Genomic DNA, 10,794 nt, shown 5'->3' on the forward strand with positions numbered 1-10,794 from the left:
TAATAGGGGCCACTGGTCAAGAGAGTGATTAGACCAGGGCTGAAGCTGAAGTACTGGGTGGACCATTTGTAGAGGAAACATGGTGATGGGGGAATATCTCCAATTGGACAGCATGCATAGCCTTGGGCAGACTGGTCTCTGGGGAGCAGAACTCTGGTCTTGGTTTGACCTTCAGGGGGCATCCTCCAGGATTCTAAGGAAAAGAGCTGCCAAGTGTTAGGTTATGTCTCCTCAAAAAGTTAGACATGTGGGACTTCCCTGGTGGTCCAGTGGTTAAGACTTCGCCTTCCAATGCAGGGGCTGTGAGTTCGATCCCTGGTCGTGGAGCTAAGATCCCACATGCCTCACGGCCAAAAAACCAAAACATAAAACAGAAGCAATGTTGTTAACAAATTCAATAAAGACTCTAAAAATGGTCCACATCAATAAAATATATAAAAGAATTTAGATTAAAAAAAAAGGTTAGACATGGAATGATCACATGACTCAGGAATTCCACTCCTAGTAAATACTCAGAATAACTGAAAACAGATGTTCAAACAAAAACTTGTACATGAATGGCAGCAAATAACCAAAAGGTGAAAACAACCCAAGTGTCTATCAATGGATGAATGGATAATGCAATGTGGTATATTCATGCAATGGAGTACTATTTAGCCATGAAAAGAAGTGAAGCCCTGACACATGCTACAACACAGATGAACCTTGAAAACATTATGCTTAAGGAAAGAAGCCAGATGCAAAAGGACACATATTGTACGATTCTATTTGTGTAAAATGTCCAGAAGAGGTAAATCTATAGAGACAAGAAAGTAGATTAGTGGTTTCCAGGGGCTGGAGGGAGGGAGGAGTAAGAAGTGACTGCTGATGGGTATGGAGTTTGGTTTGTTTGTTTGATTTTTGTCTTCGAACTATATAGAAATGATGGTAATACAATGTTATGAATGTACTAAACAACACTGAATTATGCCATTTAAAACAGTTAATGGTTAATTTTATGCCATGATAATTTTACCTCAAAAAAAAAAAAAGATGCACTGAGAGACTAGTTATGTTACTGGAATGAGAACCCAGAATGAGGATCACACTAGGAATGGGTTTGGCTATGCAGATAACAAAAATCGTATTAACAATAGCTTAAATAAATGAGCGTTTATATTTCTCACTCAGAAGTCTGGGGTAGGTGGCCCAGGAATGATATGATGGCTCAACGGTGACATCGTGAACCCACGCTCTCATTCTTCTGCTCCACTATTCTTAATATGTGGGGTTTTTTTTCTTTTTTGTATTCATGCTTGTTGCCTCATGATCACAAAATGGCTGCTGCCATCCCAGCCATTACATCCATGGAAGGGCAGGAGGAAGAAGTTGCAAAGAGTCAAAGGGGCATTCCAGTCTGAGTCAAAGAGTCAGACTTTTAAAATAAGCTTTCTTGGAGGCTTCTTCATCAACAACAGAATTGGGTCAGGTGGTTGCCCATAGATCCATCAAAGAAGGTGACTTGGGAAAAAGCCAGAAGCATAGGGGGTTGGTTCAGTGAACTAATGACATCTATACAAAGATGGAAGAAGAAACCTAGAGCTTGAACCACAAGGAGTGGGAGTGACCTGGAGGTCCTCATCTGCAGGAGCCTGGATCTTGCCATGGCAGGGTTGGCAGTGGTGAACTTTGACTTCAGGAAAGGTCAGCATTATTCAGAGCTTCAGCCTTCAGGGAAGGGGCACTGTTTTTCCCTGGGGAAGTCTCAGAGGGAACTTGATGTATTGATTTCAAAAAATTTTTAATTTGGGTTTGCAATTGCGTTTTTAATTTGTTGTGTTTGATCCATGTTAACAATTAGAACACAAGCTAAGATCCTTTAGCACTTAGTGGAAAGTAGGGAACTGATGTAGCAGCATAGTCACTGGAGGAAGGGAAGATGAGGAAGGGAAGATGGACTGCTTGGGTAATTCCTGCCTCCTCAGAAGCCAGGGCAGAAAGAATCCTGAGCTTGGGGCTGGTGGCCCCAGCGAAGAGATGCTGAGGAGACTCAGCCACGAGATGCAGTCAGTGTGTCTGATTTCCTATACGTACTTACTCCATGACCTTCTTGAAGCCAAGTATAGCATCTTATTCATCTCCATTTCCCCAGAGCCTAGCACGACTCTCAGCACATAGTAGCCCTCCGTTAGCATCCATTCATGTTTTTAAGATGGGATGAATCTTTTGACTCTCCATAAACATAGCCTCAACCCGGCATCCACAGTCCAGTCTTCTGTTCATTTCACTTTCCTCGGCAAGACCAGCTCTGGTGACAAGTGGAAAGCAGAGCTATGTTTCTGTAAGAGCTTTTCTCAGCATGGTGACAATTCCCTCCTTGATCCCCCAGATGGGTTCCTGTGGAAAAACACAGTCTCTGTGGTCAGAAAGCAGTAACTTCCAGTGACCGGATTTGAAAGCCCATTGCAAACCTAGGATGATTCAAGCAGGTGGCCCCGGCTCGAAGCCAAGTCAATCAAAGGAGCAGAGCATGAAGTGCACGACGGGCTCAGTATATGTCACAACTGAGTGTACGGCAAAGTGAAGGGAATGATCTTAGTCAATGAATTATTAACAGTTTGGAAATTAGACTTCAGGATGCCTTAAAGGCGTGATTTTAAAAACTCATAAGAATGTTAGAATAATATATATGTTGATTTTTAAGTTCCGGTCAAAGGCGGAACTTTAAAGATTGATTGGTGCGTTTGACAACCTAAAACTTTAAAGTTTTAGTTTGGCAAAGTACCACCATAAGCTAGAAAAAGAGCTTAATATGAGCTGGGGCATCTATCTGCAACATATATTACAGAAAAAGGTGCGATCAACTTAATATACGGAGTGTTAACCAATCACTAAAATACAGAATGATTGCCCTGGTTATAAAATGGGCAAAAAATCCTTAGCAATTCGCAAAAGAAGAAATGCAAATGGTAGGGAAACAGGAAAACAGGTCATTATCACTACTGATTAAGGAAATAAAAGTTTAGACAGGAGGTCATTTCTTGCACTTTTACAATTTTCAAAAATTGGCATTTTTGAAAAAGACAATGCCAGTGTTAGAGTTTGAGGAAAGGGGCATTTGCATACACTGATTTAACCTAGTACAACCTTTTTGGAGTGTGATTTTACAATATTTTACTATATATACGTGTGCATGTATATAGATGTATATATGTGTGTGTGTGTATATGTATATATGTGTGTGTGTATATATATTTGTATATATATATGCCTAAAAATATTCTTACTTTTTGAGTCAGAAATTCTATCTGTAGGAATTGACCCTAAAGAACAATTCTGGATGCAGGCAAAGATTTATTTGCAAAGATATTCATTACATCATTGTTCATAATAGAAAGAAATTAGAAACAACCTAATTATCCAATGGTTAAATAGAATTTGGTACAGCAGTGCAATGCAGAATTATGGGACAATGAAAAATAGTGTGGAACACAGAGAATCATGATTACAATACATTAGAACACATTAGAAAGGGAAAAAGCAGATGTATACTAGTGCGTATGATTCCATTTAAGTGTGCATATGAGTGTGTGTGTGTGTGCACTCGAGTATACGTAGAAAGAAAGGTAGTTATCTTCGAGTATTGTGGGTGACTTCTCAGTAAGTTTCAGTGTTTTTCATATACAGCTTGCACTCATGTATGCAGATTTAGAAACAAATATTTAATTTAAAACAACCCCTGAACTTAACTATTTATTAACTGTGTTATCTTAGGTAAATTACTTAACCTCTCTGAGCCTCAGTTTCGCATCGGCAAAATTTGCATAATAGTATCAATCTCTTAAAACTGTGGTGCAGAAAAAGTGGGATAATATATATGAAACCTCCTGATCCATATTAATCACTCAATAAACGCAATGCCCGTTATTTTCTCAGGGATATTCTCTCCCCCTTATCTAAACGTGTGCACAGGAGAGGTTCTGATATTAAGCTCTTCTATTTTACAGTGACTTTAAATGAATGTTTTTTTTTCTCCAGATGGATTTTATTCTAAGTCTGTGGGGTTTTCATTGTAAAATGAAAAGGTTTGTTTCTATAACTTTCTATTTAAAGAATCATTGCAGCCGTTTTCCAGTTTGCAGAAAAATTGAAGTCAGTGCCTAGGAATTTTTTCAATTTTCATTTTTCCACTCCAAAACCACATCAGAAACTTGTCCTTAAACATTTGTCTCTTGCTCCCAAAATGGTCATAGCAGAAACTCCCATGCATGAGAATCTGTATTAGCAAAGTCACATTTGGTTATTTGAACAGAGCAGGGTGTCTGCAAAGCAGATGCTGACGTTGTGGATGAAACCAGTATGGGAAACACTTCATCGGAAGGAGCGTTCTCTCCTAGGTGGAGATGTGAAAGCTCCTGGTTTCTCCAAAGTTATAAGAGAATGGAGCAGGTACCCACCCGGGGGGTGGTCATTAGCCGGACTGACACCAATCCACCTGCCCAACTTCCCAAGGAGCCTGTAGATTAGGTTTCTGGGGATGTAGTGTGTGATTGTTGTGTCGTGCACCTTGGGGGAAAACCAATACCCTGAAAAATCGACAGCTCTTTCTTTAAATTGAGCAATAAGCCCTGGCAGAAATTAGACCAAATCGACAATTCCCATTGATTATGCTTTTAAAAATATCAAACTCCATTTTAGGAAACAAGACATTTCTCCTCCAGACTGTTTTGAAATGGCCCTTTGCCAGCTTTCTGTGGGTTCGTTAATAACCTCATCCTGGTATTGGTCAGGCCCACTTCTCGCAGGCCTGGCTCAGCCACGAACCTCATTAGAATCCAGGTCTGTGTTCCTGGCGAACAGCTGCCTCTTGCACTTGAAAACTGATGGGGAGAAAAGTGGTCCCTGCGGTTCCTATCAGCCTTAAGCAGAAACATCTGCTCCTCGGGAGCCTTTTGCTGGCTCGGTTTTCAGGGAATGTGTTCTGGGGATGGGCGAAAGCACTGTCTCCCCGCCCCGGTGACGCTGGCCAGAGGGAACTGCCCGCTGCAGGGGACTGTGGGCCCTGGGAATAGTCCACCTGCCAGGAAAAGGAAGCTCCCACCACACGTTTTGTAAAGCTTTAAAAGCACATATCTCTTAAAATATTGCCTGGTGGCGAAAAGTGCTCCTGAAAGAAGAGAGGGAGAGAGAGAGAGAAGGAGAGAGAGAGGGATGGAGAGAGAGAGAGGGAGAGAGAGAGGGAGATGGAGAGAGAGAGAGAGGGAGAGAGAGAGAGAAGGAGAGAGAGAGGGAGAGAGAGAGAGAGAGAGGGAGAGAGAGAAATCTGATTGAATCCAGGAGGTTTGAGTTTTTGTTTCTCTTTTTCTTTTTTTTTTTTAATCCAAAATGTGTTTATTGGGATGGTTTCCCGTTCATCTTGATTCCAGGGGCTTTTAGTGCTGCTTCCGTCTGAAGGAGCACCCTTCTGTAAGCCTTGCTTTTCCTCCTGTAAGCTGGCAGAGGACGATAGAGCAGCCAACACACAAAACTACTGTCTGTGCATGGCCAAAGACAGTGGTGATTTTATAGCATCCTGGGCATTTCACATCCATGAAATAGGAACTGGGGCTCTGCACCAGGCGCTTCTTCTTATGTTTCCTCTTCTCCTCTTCTGGAAAGGGATGAAGGAGATCCTTTGCGAGAGGCATGTTCTCGTGGGGAGGTCGTCACCGTTGGAAAGCTGTTTCTCTTTTTCTATCAGCCGAGCCACATGTGAAGATTTCTGGTGTGGAGGCATCCTCTGAGACAGATGGTTTTCTTTTATCCAGCTTTATTTGTCATCCAACCACACTTCTCTGTGTTTAGGCACAGATTAAATAAGGTGATGTAGGTAAGAGGCCTCACCCAGAGCATGGATGCCCCTTCCTCCTTGGTATCTTCCGATGGCTCTTAGGATCCTAATTTCTTCCTTTCTTTTTTGCTTTTGGACGAGGACACTGAGGCACCCAGAAGTTAATGGTTTGTTTAAAGTTCTCCTTTGAGGCTGTTAACAGTGCTTTGTTCCTGCATCCTTTGAAGGATTTGTTTAAATCATACAGATCGGGGCTTCCTTGGTGGCGCAGTGGTTGAGAATCTGCCTGCTAATGCAGGGGACACGGGTTTGAGCCCTGGTCTGGGAGGATCCCACATGCCACGGAGCAACTGGGCCCGTGAGCCACAACTACTGAGCCTGCGCGTCTGGAGCCTGTGCTCCATAACAAGAGAGGCTGCGATAGTGAGAGGCCTGAGCACTGCGATGAAGAGTGGCCCCCACTTGCCGCAACTAGAGAAAGCCCTCGCACAGAAATGAAGACCCAACACAGCAAAAATAAATTAATTAATTAATAAACTCCTACCCCCAACATCTTCTAAAAAAAAAAAAAGTAATAGTCTCCTCAGCTGTAAACCAGGGACAATAGCGCCTACCTCATAAAGTCACTGCACTCAATAATAAAAATAAATCGTACAGATCATGGGCTGTGATCCTAACGCAACTTTATGTTTGCCTCCCTGTTCTGTGGGGCTAGCTCTTTCCCTGCCAGTCGATGACCTCTGGGCCAGGTAGGGAAGAAACACTCTCGTGGTCACTCTAAGTTATAAAACAGAATCCCAGTCCCACGTGATAATCGAAGGCCACAACCTGAGTTAAGTTCGATCAAACCCACGCTTCTGTGTTGAGCCTGGTGCAGACAGGAAATGCGGGGACGGGGTGGGTGTCGTCTCCTCTCTTTCCCCTCTTCTTGCTTCTCCTTCTAGCCCTCCTGATCCTTCTACTACCATCTCCTGACCCCTGCATGGTTGGGGTCTGAGGAAGAAGAGGTGAGGGGGGAGCCACACAGCCTGTGTGCCTGGAACTTGAGGGCTGTGATGTCACATTTTCTGTCCCTGAGGAGGTTTAAGGGGGTCTTTCTCTTGGGGGCACTTTTGTGGGGTTTTCGCATCTTCAGAGACCCTAATCTGACTTCTGAGGACCTCTCAGCTATAGTTCCTTTGATGTGAGTGACGCATCTTCCTGGGTCCTGTTGCTTACTCTTTATGTGATCTCTATACTTCCAGGGGTGCCTCTAGGTCTTTCTGTGGAGGTCCATTGTGTCTCTAAGTGGCTCTGCAGGATAGGATCTAAAACCCTACCTGGTCCATGGGAGATGCCTCTATGTTTTGTCCTGTATGCTTTTTCGGCAGAGAAAGAACCCGACTGTCACCACGTTTCCTAGGGTTCGTCTATCAGGGACTGGCTCACTCATCTCTCACCCTTTGTATTTCTCAGGTAGGAAACAGACACTAGCCCTTTATGTCTTCCAATTTAGGGGATATGTATTAAGTGCTTTGGTGGCTTCTGATGAAACCCCATAGCCCCCTTCTTGAAGCTCAAGGTGAAGTATAGACACCCCCCGCCGCCCCAACCCTCGCCCTTGGTAGGGGCTGGGATTAACAACACAGCAGCTGGTTCTAAAAAATCCTTTCTTAATCTCCTTTCCTTGAAGTCTCTGACATCAGGCTTGGGTTAGGAGATAGTGTCCCTTCCCCTTGGAGGTAGGGCTGGGGTTGGGACTTAGCATAGCTTTCTCCCATAGCATAGCTTTCTCCCAAGAAGCTGTCTTCAAAAGTCCTCCCTAATCTCCAACTCTTAACCCTTGGTATGAGTGAGAGGTTTAGGAGTTGTTAAACTCCTAAAATTTAGTTCGCTCTTTGGTAAATTCTGCATGTGCCTTGGATCTCCTTTGGGATGTGATATCTGTGGTCTTTGGTGCCTTGTTTGAGCACGTGCTGTCCTCTGGCTATACTGGCTTCCTGTTTCCCCACTTGCTTCTGAGCTCTTGGAAGGGGGATTTGGGCTTGGTTAACCTCTATCTTAACAACCATCACAGGGCCTAGCGCCTGGTAAGGGCTGGTGCATTCTTGCCGGACCAAGGAATAGGTGCGACAAATTCTATTTCGCTCAATAACCAGTAATTTATTGAGCAAATAAATGATCAGAGCCTGGGCTCTATGCTGGTGCAGAGGGAGATATTATAACATATACCACAGGGTGTGTTTTCAGAGTGCTTCCACACTACCAGTGATGACTTGTTATCTGATGTAAGAGCATCAGCGAGTGGCTGGTTCAAGGCTGGGGTAGGAAAAGCACAAGATGAGCCCAGAATATCTTGGTGCCGACAAGTAAGCAATTGCTTTAAGTAAAACCACAGGGTCATGTCAAAAGAACACAGGAACCAGCGTGAAGGAGCTCCCAGGGACCAAATCTGAAACAAGCTGAGCAATGAAAGAAATGCTAGAAATGGATTATAATACATGGAGTAAAACCAATATCCAGGAGTCCACACCGGCATCCGTTAGTAGATCATTAAATACACAAACTGAAGAGGAGGGAAAGTGAATTCTTACAGTAGAATTCTAATTATCAAAGGTAGAAGGAAGGAACGCAGGCACACTCCACAGTAATAATTGCTTAATAAAGGCAAAAATAACCAAAGGATGGTAAAATGAACGGGTAAAATGCATGATGAGAAACGGGGTATTCACATAATCTCAATGTATCTCCTTCCAAGATACTTACTAATTACAGAGGGAAGAGCAGTAGCTTTACAGTGAAGGCAGCAGGTTCCAATTTATCAAGTGACCAAAGTTAAACTTACTGGGGTGAGATACATAATGACATCAGGTGTGTTCTGATCCGATGTACCAACTAGGGCATCCTCATTCACATCTGTGGTCCTTTTGCTGAAAGATACTGAATTTAGACATGAGGGGGCCTCAGAAAAATCCAAATTTGGGGACGTTCTACAAAATAACTAGTCAATACTCTTCAAAAATACCAAGGTCATAAAAGGCAAAGCCTGAGAACAGTCTCAACTGGAGGAGACACAACAACTAAATACAATATGGGATCCTGCACAGGGTCCTGGATCAGAAAAAGAACATGAACAAAACACTTGGAGAAGTTTGAATAAGGTTTGTAGATTAATTCCTAGCATGTGTCAGTTTGGATTCCCTGATTTAGATCATTGTACTGTGGTTGCATAAGATATTAATATTAGGGGAGAGCAGATGAAGGTATATGGGGATTATGTGTACTATTGCTGAAGCTTTTTTAAAATGTCTGAATTTATTTCAAAATTCAAAGTTAAAAAATAAATTAAAATTTAAACGGTGAACTTTCCATAGTGACATTCACTGCCCTTTGCAACTTGCCCAGACTCCACACCCCTACCCTTCGTGAACCAGCATGAATAGCTTCCCAAACTCCAAGTACCAGTGAAGACGTAGGTCTTATTTTCCCATGCAACTGCTTAAGAGCCAACATGCCTTATTTCCAGGGAGTCTGTATCTCTCTCTGAAGCTTGTCCCAATCTTGACTTTTTTGAGCATCGCAGTCCAAAATGGAGTTGGTTTAACCCCACATCCACATTCAGGATCGTCAGAGACTGCTGTTGCTTCTTAGGGCCACATGGTGTCCTGATTGTCACTCTGTCCTGCATAATCTCCCAGGCTGGGAGAGACCCCTGGGAATATCTGCCCCTTGGTTGGCATTTGGTGGTCCTGGTAGAGAGATGCCCTGGTCTTGGGGTCAGAGGGAGATGGTGGTGGGATGAGGCGTGAGGGGAGGGGAGGTCATCACTCCTCAACCACATGGATCCCTCACTCTCCCTCCCCACTCATTCTGATGCTTCTGCCCCTGTACATGTGCTTCTCATGAGCCTTACCACCATTTCCCACCTCTGCATCCTTCGAGGCCCATCTCCAAGCTCTTAACCCCTCTTTCATCCACGTTTCTGAGGCCCTTCATTATACATCTTAGGACAGTGTGTTAAGTTATTAGCATGGCTTGAATGGTGAGCTGTATCTGTAATCTATAATCCAGGTATTTGTATCTGTACATCCTAGGTGTCTTTCCCTCCCTCTGTCTCCCCCACTCAGAGACATATGGTGAAGCAGAAACAGAGACTCTGAGAAAATACCTTCTTGGGTGTGGAAGGAAGATTCTCCCTGGAGAGTTTGCAGGGCTGTTTCCTGTTGTCTGGCCTGGGTGACCCTGGGCCTTGGGGAAGAGAGCATGGGAGGCCATGAGATGAAGAGGGAAAGGGTCTTAGAGGATGAGCTGGACAGTGGGTGGAGGTATGGCTGTCTTGTGTGGGATGGAAAGGGGACCCTTACCGCCTGCCCAGATGGAACTGAACAAACCTGGGAATTTCTTCCTGAGTTCTGAGCCTGAGATGGGGCACATGGGACTCCATCATCCATAGGACCCTCCTTTGCTCAGTGGATCAGGGCCTTGTGGAGAACAGGGGCTGGGTCTTTCCTCCATTGCTCCCTGGGCATGGTGAGGGGTAGGGTGCTTGGTAAATATTGTTGAATTGCGCTGAGAGGCAGAACTGGGAATCAGGGCGCTCACTGAATTGGCTGGCCCCCCTGCCAATGAATCATGCTCCCTTTTTATTGTTTCCTCCAACAAAGACATCAGAAGCTCACACAAAGGGGACCTGGGAACGTGGAAAGCCTCTGCAAAGCCCTCAGCCTCCTTTGGGATGGGCGTAAGCCCACTCCTGGGGCTTGGAGCTGAGATGGGGGCTGCCAGGTGCTGCCCCATCTCTGGAGACACGTGCCAGCTCTCCTCTGAGCGTTGCCAGTCAGTATAACATTTCACACTGCCATTGATTTTTATGTCTTCCTACACTAATTAGACATGTTATTACTAATCTTTGGTAATCACCACAAGAGGCTTGTGGAAAGTCTCCGAGATTTCAATCTAGATTAAAAATAAGAAACATTATCACCTCTGGGAAAATGCAAAGAAAG

General features: G+C 44.1%; 1 protein-coding gene across 1 annotated transcript; it reads right to left on the reverse strand.

Moving 5' to 3' along the window:
- Window positions 1-5,411: 5,411 nt before the first annotated feature.
- LOC136134999 (small ribosomal subunit protein eS27-like) lies at window positions 5,412-5,666 on the reverse strand. The gene has a single exon (XM_065892796.1). The coding sequence runs from the start codon at window positions 5,664-5,666 to the stop codon at window positions 5,412-5,414; it is 255 nt and encodes an 84-aa protein (XP_065748868.1).
- Window positions 5,667-10,794: the final 5,128 nt, after the last annotated feature.

This window comes from Phocoena phocoena, chromosome 15 (assembly GCF_963924675.1).
Source record: "Phocoena phocoena chromosome 15, mPhoPho1.1, whole genome shotgun sequence".
NCBI classification, from domain to species: Eukaryota; Metazoa; Chordata; class Mammalia; order Artiodactyla; family Phocoenidae; genus Phocoena; species Phocoena phocoena.